At 53.6% G+C, this 15,410-nt stretch overlaps 5 protein-coding genes across 5 annotated transcripts; 4 read left to right on the forward strand and 1 right to left on the reverse strand.

Moving 5' to 3' along the window:
- Positions 1-598: 598 nt before the first annotated feature.
- Positions 599-3,828, forward strand: JN550_009435 (uncharacterized protein; the record flags this gene model as incomplete). The annotated part of the gene is made up of 4 exons (XM_049321507.1): positions 599-2,302; positions 2,353-2,563; positions 2,619-3,546; positions 3,600-3,828. 4 exons carry the CDS (start codon positions 599-601, stop codon positions 3,826-3,828), a joined length of 3,072 nt encoding a protein of 1,023 aa, XP_049168590.1.
- Positions 3,829-4,923: 1,095 nt separating this feature from the next.
- JN550_009436 (uncharacterized protein) lies at positions 4,924-5,498 on the forward strand (the record flags this gene model as incomplete). Its single annotated transcript, XM_049321508.1, has 2 exons — positions 4,924-4,963; positions 5,032-5,498. The coding sequence occupies 2 exons, from the start codon at positions 4,924-4,926 to the stop codon at positions 5,496-5,498; spliced, it is 507 nt and encodes a 168-aa protein (XP_049168591.1).
- A 1,452-nt stretch (positions 5,499-6,950) lies between these two features.
- Positions 6,951-8,028, forward strand: JN550_009437 (uncharacterized protein; the record flags this gene model as incomplete). The annotated part of the gene is made up of 2 exons (XM_049321509.1): positions 6,951-7,042; positions 7,098-8,028. 2 exons carry the CDS (start codon positions 6,951-6,953, stop codon positions 8,026-8,028), a joined length of 1,023 nt encoding a protein of 340 aa, XP_049168592.1.
- A 434-nt stretch (positions 8,029-8,462) lies between these two features.
- On the reverse strand, positions 8,463-11,623 carry JN550_009438 (uncharacterized protein; the record flags this gene model as incomplete). Its single annotated transcript, XM_049321510.1, has 5 exons — positions 8,463-9,131; positions 9,284-9,363; positions 9,737-9,989; positions 10,045-11,333; positions 11,392-11,623. The coding sequence occupies 5 exons, from the start codon at positions 11,621-11,623 to the stop codon at positions 8,463-8,465; spliced, it is 2,523 nt and encodes an 840-aa protein (XP_049168593.1).
- A 1,105-nt stretch (positions 11,624-12,728) lies between these two features.
- Positions 12,729-15,176, forward strand: JN550_009439 (uncharacterized protein; the record flags this gene model as incomplete). The annotated part of the gene is made up of 5 exons (XM_049321511.1): positions 12,729-13,424; positions 13,481-13,518; positions 13,635-13,758; positions 13,808-14,272; positions 14,322-15,176. The coding sequence occupies 5 exons, from the start codon at positions 12,729-12,731 to the stop codon at positions 15,174-15,176; spliced, it is 2,178 nt and encodes a 725-aa protein (XP_049168594.1).
- Positions 15,177-15,410: the final 234 nt, after the last annotated feature.

Genomic DNA, 15,410 nt, shown 5'->3' on the forward strand with positions numbered 1-15,410 from the left:
CCGAATCGCGCCTGGAAACCGAGAGCCCCTCGTCGCTCCCTGACACCAGCTCGAGATTTCGCAAAAGTCGCCACCGCCCTGGGTTGTCTCAGTCCCCGAGCTTCAAAGCTTCTTGTTGATTGACCTGACCTGTTCCCGCGGCCGCATCAAAAAACCATCGAGCTGTTTGTGGGATTCCAGCTGCACCTTCTCGTGCGAGCTCTGCTGTCGCATGAGACCGAGACGGCAATTGGTGACTTTCGACTGTCGGGTCCGTTTGCCTTGTCCCCCATCCATTCACCACACTCAATTCCACTTCCCCACGGGCCTGTCATCCACTTCACCTCGCGTGCATGCCGCCTTTGTGTGCCTTGACGTGCGCCTTGGTCAACACAAAGCTCCGTCTTGTTTGCAAAGACTCTTCACCGTCCCAACTTTGTTGCATTTTGTTTATCGGACAGACGTCCGTACTCTAGATACCCACTTCACGCCTGTCATCGTTCACCTGGGCTGACCGGGGTGGCCATTCTGGGGCGTCTACACCCGCCTATTTCGTCCCGCCTTCACTTCATCTCATCTCCGTATCATCCCATCCTCCACCTCTCATCTCACCAGCACAATGGCTCCTAGCACGAGACGTTCTCTCGCTGCCAAGAGTAGCCCAGCGGCCAGCGGCAAAGGCACGCCCGTCGCCGGTAGAGCCGGCAGGCCTGCTGCTGCTGCGCCGACACCCTCCGAGGCACCCAAGAGGCGTGGCAGGCCCCCGAAAGCTAAGGCCTCTGCTGTCAGTTCAGAATCTGTCTCTTCGGTCCCTTCTCCTGCGCTGTCCATCTCAGACAGTGGCGAGTACTCGACTCCAGCAACCAGTCACGTTGTGACACCAGCACCCTCAACTTCAGCGAATCAGCCAAAAGCCAGCACCGGCCGGAGCCGTCTTGTTGTCGAGTTGCCAGACAGAGTTTCCGATGATGAAGACGAACTTGCCAAACCTCAGAGTTTCGAGACTGTCACTTCGTCAAGAGCTACGAGAGCCCGGCGACCCACTTCATATACCGTGGACGATTCTGATGACGACAACGCGGAATTTGAATACGACGAGTCCCCGGATGCAGCAATCGCCCGTCAGCTTCAACATGAAGAGGACAGAAAGGCTGCCGCTATCCATGGCGCAAAACCGTCCTCCTCTAAACTCCCTTCACGCCGACGTACTAGAGCTTCATTGGTTGCGAAGCATGACACTGATGATGAGGAATATGTTCAGGATGTCATTCAGAACCTTGTCTCCGCGTCTTCAGCACGCAAAGGTAAGGGCAAAGCGGTCGCCCGATCGACTACGCTGAAGCGCAAGGCCGTCTCTGCCTCAGAAGGTAGCGACGAGGATTGGGATGATGACTACGACGATGACGCCGGTCTCCCCGTCGATGGGTCTGCAGAAGACAAAACTGACGAAGACGACGACGAGCCTTTGGCTCGCTCAGCCCCAGCTCGCAAGAAGATCAAGACCCAGTCTTCGGCCTCTACTGCTAAGCGCAAGGGAAAGAAGATTGCGAAGGCTCGCGCTACGAGCAGCACTGCCGACACCCCCATTCTCGTTAGTGACGAGGAGGATGGGTTCGTTACGCCTTCAGATTTCTCTGACATGGATCTATCTCAGACTGAGGATGAATTTGTCGAGGGTGAAGATGGCAACGCAATGCAACAAATCGCCCGCCAGCGACGAGGTTTTGGCCACACTATCCACAAGAAAAGAGCAAAGAAAGACCGTCTGCGATTGGAACATTTCCATCCCGAACTCTTGACCATGTGGGACAACCTGAGACAGATGCCTGTTCTGAAGGAGGGCATGGCAGATCAGCCGGCATCGATCTCTCGCCAGCTGAAGCCCTTCCAACTGGAGGGCCTTGCTTGGATGAGGAAGATGGAAGAACTCAAGTGGAAGGGTGGCATCTTGGGTGATGAGATGGGTTTGGGAAAGACCATTCAGGCTGTCTCGCTCATCATGTCAGACTATCCCGCCAAACATCCCACCTTGGTTCTTGTGCCCCCGGTTGCTTTGATGCAGTGGACTGCTGAGATAGAGTCATACACTGACGGCAGACTGACTACTCTCGTTTTTCACGGCACAAACTCCAAGGCCAAGAACATGAAAGCCAAAGACCTGAAGAAATACGATGTCCTCATGATGTCATACAATACCTTGGAATCTCTCTACCGCAAGCAGGAAAAGGGCTTCCAGCGCAAGGCGGGTTTGTACAAGGAAAAGAGTGCTGTTCACTCCATCAGATTCCACAGAGTGATCCTCGATGAGGCTCATTGCATCAAGGTGAGTCTACCACAGGACACAAAGATGGACATTGCTAATCACTTTCACAGACACGAACTACGATGACTGCAAAAGCCTGCTTTGCTCTCAACGTTGACTATCGCTGGTGTTTGACTGGCACGCCCTTGCAGAACCGTATTGGCGAGTTCTTCTCGCTGATTCGTTTCTTGAACATGGACCCCTTTGCCTCGTACTTCTGCAAACAGTGCCCATGCTCGACGCTTGAGTGGGCTATGAATGATGAGGGCAGATGCAAACACTGTAAGCTTCCCTCATCGTTTGCCTGTATTAGCAGAAAGAAACTAACATCTTGTAGGCAATCATGTGTCTATGAGACATGTGTCTGTGTTCAATCAAGAGCTTCTCAACCCCATTCAGAAGTATGGCAACCGAGGCGAGGGCAAAGAAGCTTTCAAGAAGCTCCGCCTGATGACGGACCGTATCATGCTGCGCCGCTTGAAGAAAGACCACACCAACTCTATGGAGCTTCCCGTCAAGGAAATCTACGTTGATCGCCAGTTCTTCGGAGAAGAGGAAAATGACTTTGCTAACAGCATCATGACCAGTGGCCAGCGTAAGTTTGACACTTACGTGGCTCAAGGTGTCCTCCTGAACAATTATGCCAACATTTTCGGCTTGATCATGCAAATGCGTCAGGTCGCCGATCACCCAGATCTCATCCTAAAGAAGTCCGGCGAGGGTGGTCAGAACGTTTTACAGTGCTGTATCTGTGACGAACCTGCCGAGGAAGCGATTCGATCCAGATGCAAGCATGACTTCTGCCGCGCTTGTGCAAAAAGCTACGTCAACTCGCAGGAGCAACCTGATTGCCCCATATGCCACATCCCGCTGTCAATAGACCTTGAGCAGCCAGAGATGGAGCAGGACGAGACGCTCGTCAAGAAGTCCTCCATCATCAACCGAATCAACATGGAGAACTGGACCTCGTCATCCAAGATCGAGCTTCTTGTGCACGAGCTGCACAAGTTGAGATCTGACAACGCTTCTCACAAATCCATCATTTTCTCTCAGTTCACGACCATGCTTCAGCTCATTGAGTGGCGCCTTCGCCGTGCCGGCATCACCACGGTTATGCTTGACGGCAGTATGACCCCCGCTCAACGTCAAGCATCGATCAATCATTTCATGACCAACACAGATGTTGAGTGCTTCCTGGTATCATTGAAGGCCGGAGGCGTTGCACTCAATCTCACAGAAGCTTCGCGGGTGTTCATCGTCGACCCGTAAGTCTCATTCGAAAGGTTTCTCCTTGCAGACAATAGCTAACAATACCCAGGTGGTGGAACCCCGCTGCTGAGTGGCAGTCTGCCGATCGCTGTCATCGTATCGGTCAAACCCGCCCTTGCACGATCACACGTCTCTGCATTGAAGATTCCGTAGAGAGTCGAATCGTCCTTCTTCAGGAGAAGAAGACCAACATGATCAATTCCACGATCAACTCGGACGACGCGGCCATGGAGTCTCTGACCCCCGAAGACCTTCAGTTCCTTTTCAGAGGTAGCTAAGGCACGGCTGGCTCGTCCTGTACACGAAATGTGATTTGCTGGTGTCTTGACTGGCACAACATTGCGCTGGTAGCTTAATGATTGTCTCGGTACTCCTACTAGGAGAGTACGGTAATTCTTTCCATGAACCATTCATGTATTATAGATGTACTTCGGCCTAGTGTAAAGATGAGCACGCTAGGTCGTAATGACGACTCGGGCCAAGAGCTTTGCAATGTGGTATACTGGCTTTCATAGAGGCTAATAGGCCTTACATAGAGACACAAAGTAGTCTAATCTTGATTTCATACATACACTCCGAGTCCATTGCGGTACATCTGTGCGTGCTCCCTGTGAATCGAGCTCTTCTGGATACTCATTGTAATCATTTCAATTGAAACCAACACTGGGGATAAAGCAGAGTGAGTACTTGCAGCATTGCACCAGCTTTGTTCCACGTACTCGGCCTGACAACCAGCACACGTGCGCCGACCTAGGTAAAGACACTTTGCGATACTTCTATCAGCCTCAAATGCATATGCATCAGTGTTAATGCTGCAAGTTCCCGCATAAGGCACTATTTGATTTGTTCTGTAAGGTGTATGGGTTGGCTACAGGCAAGTGTGTTGCTCGCTTGCACCTATCCTTACAGTTGAATATGGGCCTGCAGAAACGCTTAGAGTTCCAGAGTCTCGGAATTGCTCACGGTTCTAGATAATAGACGGAAGATAATTACAATCCGAAACTGGCACTTACACGAATCTAATACAAATCCCTACTCGTTCAGTTGACTGGTGCTATGAAGTGATAGGTCTGTGCTGTGTTTACTCCTTCCAAGATGCCTGAGCTTAGTGGCTCATTGGCTATGGAGTGCGATCGATGGTGGGCGGCGAACAAAGTTTCTCACCCCGCGAAAAGAACAGTGACAGAAGCATCCTCATGGATAAATAAGCCAGCAGCGCATTCACATTAGGCTTTGCCATACGAATGGTTTTACGCATCATCATTCATAGGGCTACCAAGTCAGAAACTGGATTGCGACATTCATAACGAGGAAGCTGGTTTCCACTGCAGATTTTTGGGGCTCATTCTTCACCCCCAAAACACACCTTCACAATGCCACTTCCGTCCATTGAGACCCAGTCTAAGGTCGCCAGTGAAGGCAAGTTGGCCAGGTTCAATTGAAGCCCATTTAATACCTCAGTACGCTGACCTTTGACACAGCGGCCGACCGCTTCGTGGAGCACTACTATGATGCGCTGAACAAGAACCAGCGCGGACAGCTGGCACAGTACTACTGCTCCACCTCCAACAAGCTGACGGCAGCCAGCCTCACGCCCGACATCAGCTTCAATGGGCGTGTCATCACGTCGGTCCCGGAGCTGCAGGAGCTTCTCGAGAAGCAAGGCACGCCCGTCCACTTTGAGGTCCTCAGCTACGATGCCCACCCGGTGAACCCGCACTACATCATCGGCGCCCCGGACGCCCAGGCGCAAAGCGACAAGGGCGACAAGCTGAGCTTCGTGGTCCAGGTCACCGGCACCGTCAAGTTCGGCAAGGGCGACGAGGCCACCCTCAAGAGTTTTAACGAGTCTTTTGTGATGGTGCCGCACTGGGAGGCCCAGGTCAAGAATGCGCCGAGGGGGCTCAAGAGGTGGCTGGTCGCCAGCCAGAACTCTAGGTATCTGTGAGGCCCCTACACCATGGATCAGCATCTGTCGCTGTGGCCGCCAATGGAGATTCTGGAGCGATGAGGAGGCTAGAATACATGTTACGGGAGTCAAGCATTGGGCTCACTGCGCGGACAAGAGCTTCCACTGGCGCATCTCATGGAAGATTCGGTGGTTGTGGATGCGATAACCAAGGAAGCGGGTAGCAGGTATATGGCTTTGAACACGTGCCTACTTCTATTGGCTCTGCGATTCATAAGCTACGCCATTCGTGTTGGGCGACTTGGATACAGAAGAAACCCGAAAGCGCCTCGATGGCGTTGGTGGAAATTCACAGGCACATGTCCTTTGGTAGACGGAAAGCAGTTGTCCAGCAAAGCATCACGGTACAAACAACAATCTTCAGTGTACACAATAAGTTCGCTCTCGCATTATCTCTCTCCTCCTAACAACCGGGGAATACGCAGCATTTGAGTCCTTGCAACATTATGATAGTCAGTCCGTTGCATTTCACAATTCACCTCTCGCCATTGATGCACAATCAGACCCGGACTCAACTTGCAATGAACCGGTAATTCGTACGTAAAGATCAATTCTGCTTCACAGGTACTTTTGATCTCATGGACAGCATCGTGGCTCTCCAGGTCGTCATATGGAGGTGTAAGTCGTGTTGCTACTGCGAGTATAGGGTAATCGTAGGGTAATAGAAATCCTCGCAACCCTATCAGTCAAGTCTCCGGACGCCTTAAACTCAACACCTGCCTCAGTAGAGGTTCGCTGTTCAAAACGGCTTATATCGGCCAGCCGCGGTCCAGAGCGACCGGTTCAGACGTGATCCAAACCAAGAGTCGCGATAGGCTGAAGGCGATTACAACTCGCATGTGCCGTTGCAAGTCTGGTTGCAATTCGACCCTCAGCGATGCACCTCTTGAGCAGAGTCACTATGCCACACAGATCCATGATATCGTATCGTGACGGTTTCGCTGGCGTTTTAGTGGGTGTAACCCGCCTTAAATGGATCCAAAGCCGCTAAAACGCGCCTTGCTGTCAATCGAAAACTCCAGAATATGCAAGTCTCTGGCAGGGCTCGGTCGCTGTCCGGGTTTAACCACCGGCGGCCCACCCAACATCAACTTACTCTGGACCAACATGCAACTAGGAGATCGCGCAAGCCTATAAAGTCTACGGAGCCCCGTGGCGAGATCAGTCCTGTCATCGTACCTAGATTGTAGAAAGGGAAGACCGCAACACCTCCACCGCGTTCTAACTCTACCCTTCGAATTCTAACCTTGTTCCTTGCGATGTCGGATGCACGTTAATCTACCCCTGGCTATCCTATAGACTCGAGAAATTATATCTCCCAGGCCAGTCCATCGCACGACCAAGAGTCGTTTGGTGATACTATACGCAAACACGACATCCTACTTGCGCCGTTTGCCTTCATTTCTTCCCTTTCATCAGTCTTGCTTCACGATGGGTTCCTACGTACCTGAACCGGAGCCTCGAAAGCTCTGGATCGAGACCCCCTTGATCCCATCCGCCACCATGTCCCGAGCAGCAGGCTGGTATGTTTCTTCCCAGTCTGACGATTCTACTTATCCAACGACTCACAATGTTTAGCAATATATACTTGAAACTTGAGAATCTACAGCCATCGGGGTCCTTCAAGTCAAGAGGCATTGGAAACATGATGCTCCGGGCGATGTTGTCCAATCCCGGTGGCGAGGCACACTTCTACTGCTCATCCGGCGGTAATGCCGGCCTCGCCTGCGCCACGGCGGCCATCACGTTGGCCAAGCCGTGCACTATCGTTGTTCCCATGTCCACATCCGAGCACATGATGGCCAAGCTGAGGCTCCTCGGCGCAGAGGTCAAGCAAGTCGGCGCGCACTGGGCAGAGGCAGACGCTCACCTCCGCCAGAACCTCGTGGCTCACGACCCGGCCGGCGTCTACGTGCCACCCTTCGACCACCCACACGTGTGGGAGGGTGCCAGCAGCATTGTCACCGAGCTCGTGCCGCAGATGGAGGTGTTCGGCGTCGAGCCGGACGGCATCGTGTGCAACGTCGGCGGCGGCGGCCTGCTCAACGGCATCATGGACGGTGTCGACCAGGCCAAGGCGTGGAAGACAAAGCCCCAGGTCCTGGCTGTCGAGACCGTCGGCGCAGACAGCCTGGACGCCAGCGTCAAGGCGGGCAAGTTGGTCACGCTGCCCAAAATCACAAGTATAGCCACGAGCCTCGGGGCGCCCACGGTCTCGCGGCGCACCTTCGAGTGGAGCAAAGAGAAGCACCTGAACAATACGGTAGTGACGGACGCAGAGGCTGTAATGGGTTGTGTGAGGCTTGTAGACGACGCACGGATACTTGTGGAGGTCGCGTGCGGCGCAACTATCGCGCCGGTGTATAACGGTGGACTGAGGAAATGGTTGGGTGAGGGCTTGACGGACGAGGAGTGGAGCAGGAAGAACGTCGTTTTGATCGTATGCGGTGGGTCGAACATCTCGTTCGAGATTCTCAAGAGCTATCAAGAAAAATACAATGTTTCTTGAGAGGCTACAGGCTGGACGGGACATGTTGGGGAATTAATAATAAACGCTCGAAACCTGAGAATCACATATCACAGGCCTGTGCCTGGATGGAAATGCTTACAGGCCGTGCAATACACAAACTCTCTTTGTAACCCAACAACCGTGCCTAGTATAAACAAATCCAGCCATTTCAAGGGAAAAGACGAGACAACCAAGGCATTCTTAAGCCATTTGGTCCAGATTACCCATCCGGAGTGTACTGTTAATCATGACCACAGGGGAAACTGACGGGAGTAGCTAAACCGGACCGATGTCGTTCCAATCACATTCTGATTAGAATATTACAGCTACAAGGACATCTCGCAAAGACAAGACATTCGTTCTGATGTTGATGGGATTGTCACTTGATCCCGGGCCAGCTGAGCCTGATCTAGACAATTAGCTTGCTTTCGCATCTACTTCTTGAGTTTCGACCTGTCAAATGGCAACTCCTCATACCCCTCTACCTCCTTGATGCCACCCTTGGCCTCGAACTCCCTCCGAACCAACTCGATCTCGCCAAAGTAGTTCACGCTGCCGCGCTGCTCGAAGCCGAGCCCCTTGAAGAGCGCGATACTGCCCTCGTTTGTCGCCTTGATGCGCGCCACGAGCGCCTTCATCCTCAGGCCGCTGCCCTCCTGTCCCGTGTCCGCCGCGTACTCGGCCAGGATGGCGTCCGCGTTGCGCTTGATGAACCACAGGAAGGCCGAAACGGCGGCTTTCCCTGTGCCTCGGCCCCGATCCGCGGCGTCGGCGATCATGATGTCCACCTCGCCAACGCAGTAAGCCGCCGCAGGGCGGTCGACCTCGGCTGGCGCTGTCTTTGCTGTGTCGCCATCATCACCTTCGCCCTCGTCGTCGTCCTCCGCATCGTCCTCCCAGGGCGTCAGGAACAGGTTGATGTCGCCCACCATGCGCGGCTCGCCGTCGGCCTCGCCGGCGACTACCGGGGCGCCGGGCTGCGGGGTGAGCAGCGGCTTGCACACGATAAAGGTCAGCTTGTCGGCCGAGGTGCGCCAGGAGTCCTGGTTCTCGAACTCCTCCTCCAGCGTCAGCCGGTCCGAGGCCGTGGCCTCGCGGATTGCCTAGCGACTTGGCGTTAGCCTGGGGGATGCGTCCTTGATGTGCGCAACATCCGGCCGGTGCATGTCATGGAGAAGAAGGTTGAACGAGCAACATCCATTTGCGAAGAGGAATGCTTGGAAAGAAACGGAAAGGGGCGGGTAGGGGGGCATACTGCGTCCTCCATCCAAGCGTGGTACTTCGGGACATGGTAGGCATCGTAGGGCACCAGCAGCACCTTGGGCGTCGAAATTGCTGGAAACCGTCAATGGCTGAACATCAAAGTGCTAGCAGGATTATTTACCTGTATTCTCGTTGTATCTCATTCCGGCATGAGAGTCTTGTGAATTCAGGTACGGAAAAAGGGTTTTATTGTGGAAGTTCTCAATTGATGGGCGATGTCGGAATTTTTGAGGTTCGCGATTTCGCAAACCCGACAACCCACTCTAGCCTGGCGGCCGCCACGAGCTTTGTACAGCGGCATGCGTCTATATCTTTACATATCTCAGGTATATAGTACATGTACATATGTCAAGTCTACAGTTATCTAATCATACATGCTTAGGCAGTGCTTCGTTCTAGCCTTCCCACTCAATTGGAGGGAATACACTACTCGCAGCACCCTCACCAAGAGGTACAAGGCTAGTGCCGTAGTTTGAGTCGGCGTTCAGCTTCGCATACTCGAAAGTTCTACACGCTGGGTCGACTCCAAGTCTGTCTAGAAGTTGCGCAGCCTTCTCTGGGATAAATGGTTGGAGCAGGATACCAGCCACGCGGACTGTTTCTGCTGCAGTGTACACGGCCTGGTGTAGCTGTGGCTTGTAGACGTCGCCCTTCCCGGCCAGATCCCAAGGTGCAACAGAGGTAACGAAACGGCTTCCCTGTAAATGTGTCAATAAGCTCTCAGTCAGTGGCTTCAATGGAGTGAAAACGTACCTCAAAGATTAACTCCATGATTTCATGGAGAGCCGTTCTAGGCTGGACTGCATCCATGTGCTCTGATACTAAGCCCGCCAGTGACTCAATATGCTTCTTCTGTTCGCTTACAAGCGTCTCAAACTGAGGATTTTCCAAGACGTCTCCCTTGAAGGGCTGAGCACCAACTTGGTGTACATGTTGGATAGCCTCTCGCACGCTCCACTTCTTGGAGCGGGTTACTCTGTTGAGTAGGTTTCCTAGGCCACCTTGGAGGCCCTTTTTGTATCTTTCCACGATGATCGCATTGTTGTAGTTTGAGTCGAACTCCATTGCTGCACTGTGGATCAGGAAGTATCGCATGGTGTCCACCCCCCATCGATCGATGGCAAAGAAGGGGTTCACGACGTTGCCGATCGATTTGGACATCTTCTTCTGGTCCATCAGCCAATGACCATGGCTGAGAACCCGCTTCGGCAGCGGGAGATCGAGGGCCATAAGAAGTGCGGGCCAGTAGACGCAGTGGAAACGGACTATGTCCTTCCCGACGACATGAACGTCGGCCGGCCAGCCACCAGCATGCTCTGAGCCTGGAGTCCAGTTGGGATATCCAGCAAATGTGAGATAGTTGATCAAGGCATCTACCCAGACATAGATTGTCTGGCCCGGGTCGTCTGGCACTGGTATGCCCCATTGGAGACGAGTGAAGGGGCGCGATACAGAGAGATCTTCCAGGTTGTTCTCCACCCAGTCCACGACTTCGCGCATTCGACTGGCAGGGAAGACCCATTTCGGGTTTTCCTTGTAGAACTCCAAGAGCCTATCTTTGAGAGCCGTCATACGGAAGTGGTAGTTCTTCTCCTCTATCCATTCCACCACATTTCCGGTTTCGATCGACGCCATGAAGGTCTTTCCCGTGTGTGGGTGGACCTGCTTCGTGACCATATTCTCGGGGTAGAACGTTTCGTCGCTCACGCAGTACCAGCCTTCATGCTTGGTCTCGTATATGAAGCCATTGTCGTAGAGCCGGCGCCAGAAGTACTCTACGGCCTCTCGGTGGTCAGGGTCGGTCGTGCGTATGAAGTAGTCGTTGGAGATGTTGGCCTTCTTGGCTAGATCTTTGAAGATCTCGGCGTTGCTGTCGCAAAGGGTCTTCGGAGGGACGTCCTGCAGATCTGCCGCCTGCTGCACCTTCATTCCGTGTTCATCGGTGCCGGTACACAGGTACGCTGGCCGCTCGCCCTTCAAGACCTCCCAGCGCTTGAGAACGTCGGCGAGGACCATGGTGAAGAGATGGCCGACATGGGGAGCTACTCTGCAGGTCAATGGACACGCAGCCGACAACGAGAGCTCCAAGGCGTGTCTTACAGGCATTCACGTAGAAGATGGGCGTCGTTATGTAGTATGGCTTGTCCGCAATGCCTCTCACGGCCGAGCTTCTGAAGCTCCTCCTGGAGCTCTGCCCGAAGCTCTGGGCGTAGCGCGTTGATGCAACTCTGCCATGGCTGCACGACGGGCACACCCAGCTGCTGCGCAGGGCGGCAGTCGACCGAAGCCGACTCAGGTTCCGAGCCGCGGTGGCAGCCACGAGGCCCTGCATTGTCCAGACGTGATATCCGGAGCTTAGAGCTTGGGGGGTCTCGCGGGCTTGCGGGCTTGCGGGCTTACAATGCGCGATGGAATGCCGCGTTACACATAAATTTAGATGGAGCTGATCTCTATCAGCCCACGTCTGCCGATAGCACTGTACATTGCCGCGCTACTACGCGAGAGTGCACTGTGTCACTCAGTTGATTTGAGAAATCAACAGTCGTCCAGTGTCATTGGCTTGAATAATATGGAATGTCTAAACAACCAACTATTAGCAAAACAGCGTTTGACGCACCCGAGACCCTTTTCCGCTCTGCAGACTGATGCGATGGAAACCTTCCGCGCCTTCGCATAGCATCGGTCTTGCTTCTGACTCAACGTCAAAATGTAGCCTCGGTGAACGCAGCTGATCAAGCTGCACGTCATCCCCTGCAGTCCCAGGGCCGTGGGCCTCGGAGTGCGCCGGTATGCCGCCCGGCTCTAGTGATGCCTGCCAGATCTACACCAGAAGCGCGCTAGAAACGTGGGAGTGTCTCTCCTATCACGGAACTAGCTCCTCGGCCTGCGCCCGTAGGTCACGTTTCCCCGTACGGCAAAGGCTCCTTAAGATAAGAAAGTTTCCTGTTTCGCCCAGCGTCAAAGTGTTCAGTCGGACGCAGCCCTATGAGCCGGTTGGTCAGTGTAAGTCCCCAGGAGATCACGCAGCTGTCGCACAGCCATCCCGGAGCCGGAGAACAGGCCTCGGTGTGCTCGTTTGGACCAAGTCCCGTTCGCAAGTTGGCATGTTCTTGCCAGAGGTGTACAGTGACCAAGGCATATCGTCATGGCCAGCTCCGGGCCCCCAGCCTGTTGCCAACACCAAAGGCCTCAGCCGCACGCAAACGCAACCCCGCGTCCGGAGATCGAAAGCTCGGCTGCAAGTGTGTGACAGTCTCGGCGCTTTGTATATAAGTAGGCGAGAGAAGATCTAGTTGGTGAGAGTCTGTGCTCAGAAGCTGCATTGCAACATACTGTACAACATCGATCTGATCAGTCATCTTCATCGTTCTAACGTAAACTCTTTGCATCCATTTCTGCGTTTCTACAAAAAATAAAAAATAAAAACAAAGACCACAATGTCTCGGCTCCATTATGATGACCTGCTGAGACAGGCTGAAGAGCAACACGCGCGTTATCTTCGCACTCTTCGTGAACTCTTCGATAGCACATCGGGCTCAGCCACTGAGGAGCGGAATATGGCAGCATATACGCCACCCCTGAGGCCGTTGCAGGTAAATGCGCCGTTGTCAGTAGCTTCGACGTTTGCGGGCGACCTCACGCCGCTTGCTGGAGGCAGTTCCCGTCGCCCGCGCCGTCTTACCAACGAAACTGGCGAAAGGAGGCCATTCGGACTGAAGCACACACCTGCCTCACTCCAGAATTACGACATGGACAGCAGCGACGAAGACGAATTCCATCCGCTTCCCCCATCACAAGTGACAACCGGGTTACCTCCCGATGATTTGATTTGCGTACAGCAGCCCCTGCGACAGACTATCTTCGATGAGCGTGACTTGCTAGTTCATCTCCAGAGTGCGGAGCGCAGCGAGGGGGTGAAAATAGCTTTGGATGATGTTTATGAAAGACGTGAGGAACTCACAATGCCTACCATGTTCCAAGTCTTCAATGATCGGCATGATAAGTTGTACGATAGTGCCACCTACGAGGTCTACGAAGTTGGGAAAGACGGTGCGGCAGAACGAAAACATGATGTTGAAGACAATGATACTGATCTTATATTGGATGCTAGAACAGTATGGGACACTGTCAAGGTACCAATACCCCATCTCTTGAGCTCTTTCAGCAAATCAAATTAACGCGGACCTAGCACGTCAACTTTACTGGAACTGCGATGGGAAGAATGACGTGAGTGACTTTACTGCTGTTACACCCCTGATTGGCCTTGATGAGGGGGCACCAACAACTCAGCTCATACCTGAGAACTGAAATATCCATCAAGCATAACTGACTAAATGTTTCAGCTCGCTATTTGACCCTTCCCCGTTGATGCTCGGGACATTACATATGACGATGGGCGGTCATTTCGATATGGATGAAATCTTCCAACATCTGGTGACGATGGAAGGGAACAAAGGCAAGACAAGAGTAAGAACACGAATCCAGCCACCCTGATCTGAGTGTCTAACGAAAATAGGCATACATGAACCGAGCTTTCGAACAGAATGAGTTGCGGCAGCGCAGTTTCTTCTTCGTCTTCAAGTACTATACCGTAGTCGGAGAGAAGTGTACTCCGGCGCCATGGCAGAAATATGACCACAGGCCGGCGGATACGCGTGCCGCTGATCACATCGATATTTGTGAATGTAGCTCTGTCCTCGCCTTGTCGCTCTCTGGAGAACCAGTCCGCACTCTTGAGCGCAGGAGGAGGAGGAGGGCCAAGGCCGAAGTTGGAAATATATACAGCACATTTGCGCCATGGCAGCTGCTCAATATCCAATGCGTCGCGGACGACGAGCACGTAATGCGGAATGAGGATTCCCGAAAGGTCTTTTACAACGGACCGTATGCCTTCCTCGACAGTTTGGCCATGGAGTATCGAGACGCCGTTAAGAGAAACATCGCACTAAACGACCTCATCTCAAAGCTCATTACACCTCCTGTACGACAGTCCACGCTGCTCTGGAAGTCTCATGACTAACTACTCACAGGTCACGTTTATGTTTGATGTCCGCCTTCGTGACAAATTGCTATTCGAAGATAAGCACTTCACATACTCGCGACGATACTTCTGGGCGTACAACACCCTAGCAGTGATCAATGACGGCATCAAGTCGATGATCAACGCCTACACGGAGACATTCACGAAGGACTTCTGGGCGGGCCGGCACCCGACACTCTTCCCGCACCCGGACGCGGCGCAGGGGTCCCCCGAGTTCCAGCTGTACGTGGCCAAGCTGCGACCGCTGCGGCAGGAGCTCGAGGCGGCCGTGGCCATGCTGCACCAGGTGTACGAGATGAACGAGGGCACGCGGCAGGAGATCCGGAGCCTGCGGGACCAGCTGTTCAGCGGGAGCAGCGTCAAGGAGAGCCGGCGGGCCATCGAGCAGGGCGACAACATCAAGATCCTGACCAGCCTCAGCATCATCTTCCTGCCGCTGACGTTCGTCACCAGCGTCTGGAGCATGACGGGCTTCCCCCTCGACGTCGACGACTGGCAGTTCCCCGCCACCATGGTCTGCGCCGGCGTGCCCTTCCTGTTCTTCGTCTGCGTCGTCCAGACCCGCACCGGCATGGAGGCCCTCACCCGCACCATCGAGCGCGCCGACGAGTGGTTCAAGGACCTTGCCGCGCGCTGGGCCCGGCGCAAGGAGCAGATCGCCGCGCCGGCTCCCGCCGGTGCTAAGCTCCGGGAGCCGAGACTGGGCAGGAGGAGGCGGCGGTTCTCGAGGCGCGAGGATGCCGAGAGTAAAGCTGGGGATGAGCTCGCTGTAGATTATGTCGCACGGAGAGGTTGGTGGCAGTGGTGGAGGAGAGCAGCAAGATTGGGCGATAGGGCAGTGTAAGAAATGTGGGTGTAAGATTGAAGTATTATGAGTTATGATCTTTGTACGCACGATACCCCCTATTTGCAGATTAGTTAGGCGTTTACACCGGAATATCATTTTCGAGATTTTCTCTTTTTCTTTCCATAACTCCCTGCTCTTCATAAGCGTCTCTCAGAGTGCACTTTGCCACGACAGATGGTGCGAGAAACTAATAATGATTGTACCGCAAGGTCAACTATCTAGATGTCTACC

Source organism: Neoarthrinium moseri (genome assembly GCF_022829205.1).
Source record: "Neoarthrinium moseri strain CBS 164.80 chromosome Unknown scaffold43_Wmoseri_CBS_16480, whole genome shotgun sequence".
Taxonomy (NCBI): domain Eukaryota; kingdom Fungi; phylum Ascomycota; class Sordariomycetes; order Amphisphaeriales; family Apiosporaceae; genus Neoarthrinium; species Neoarthrinium moseri.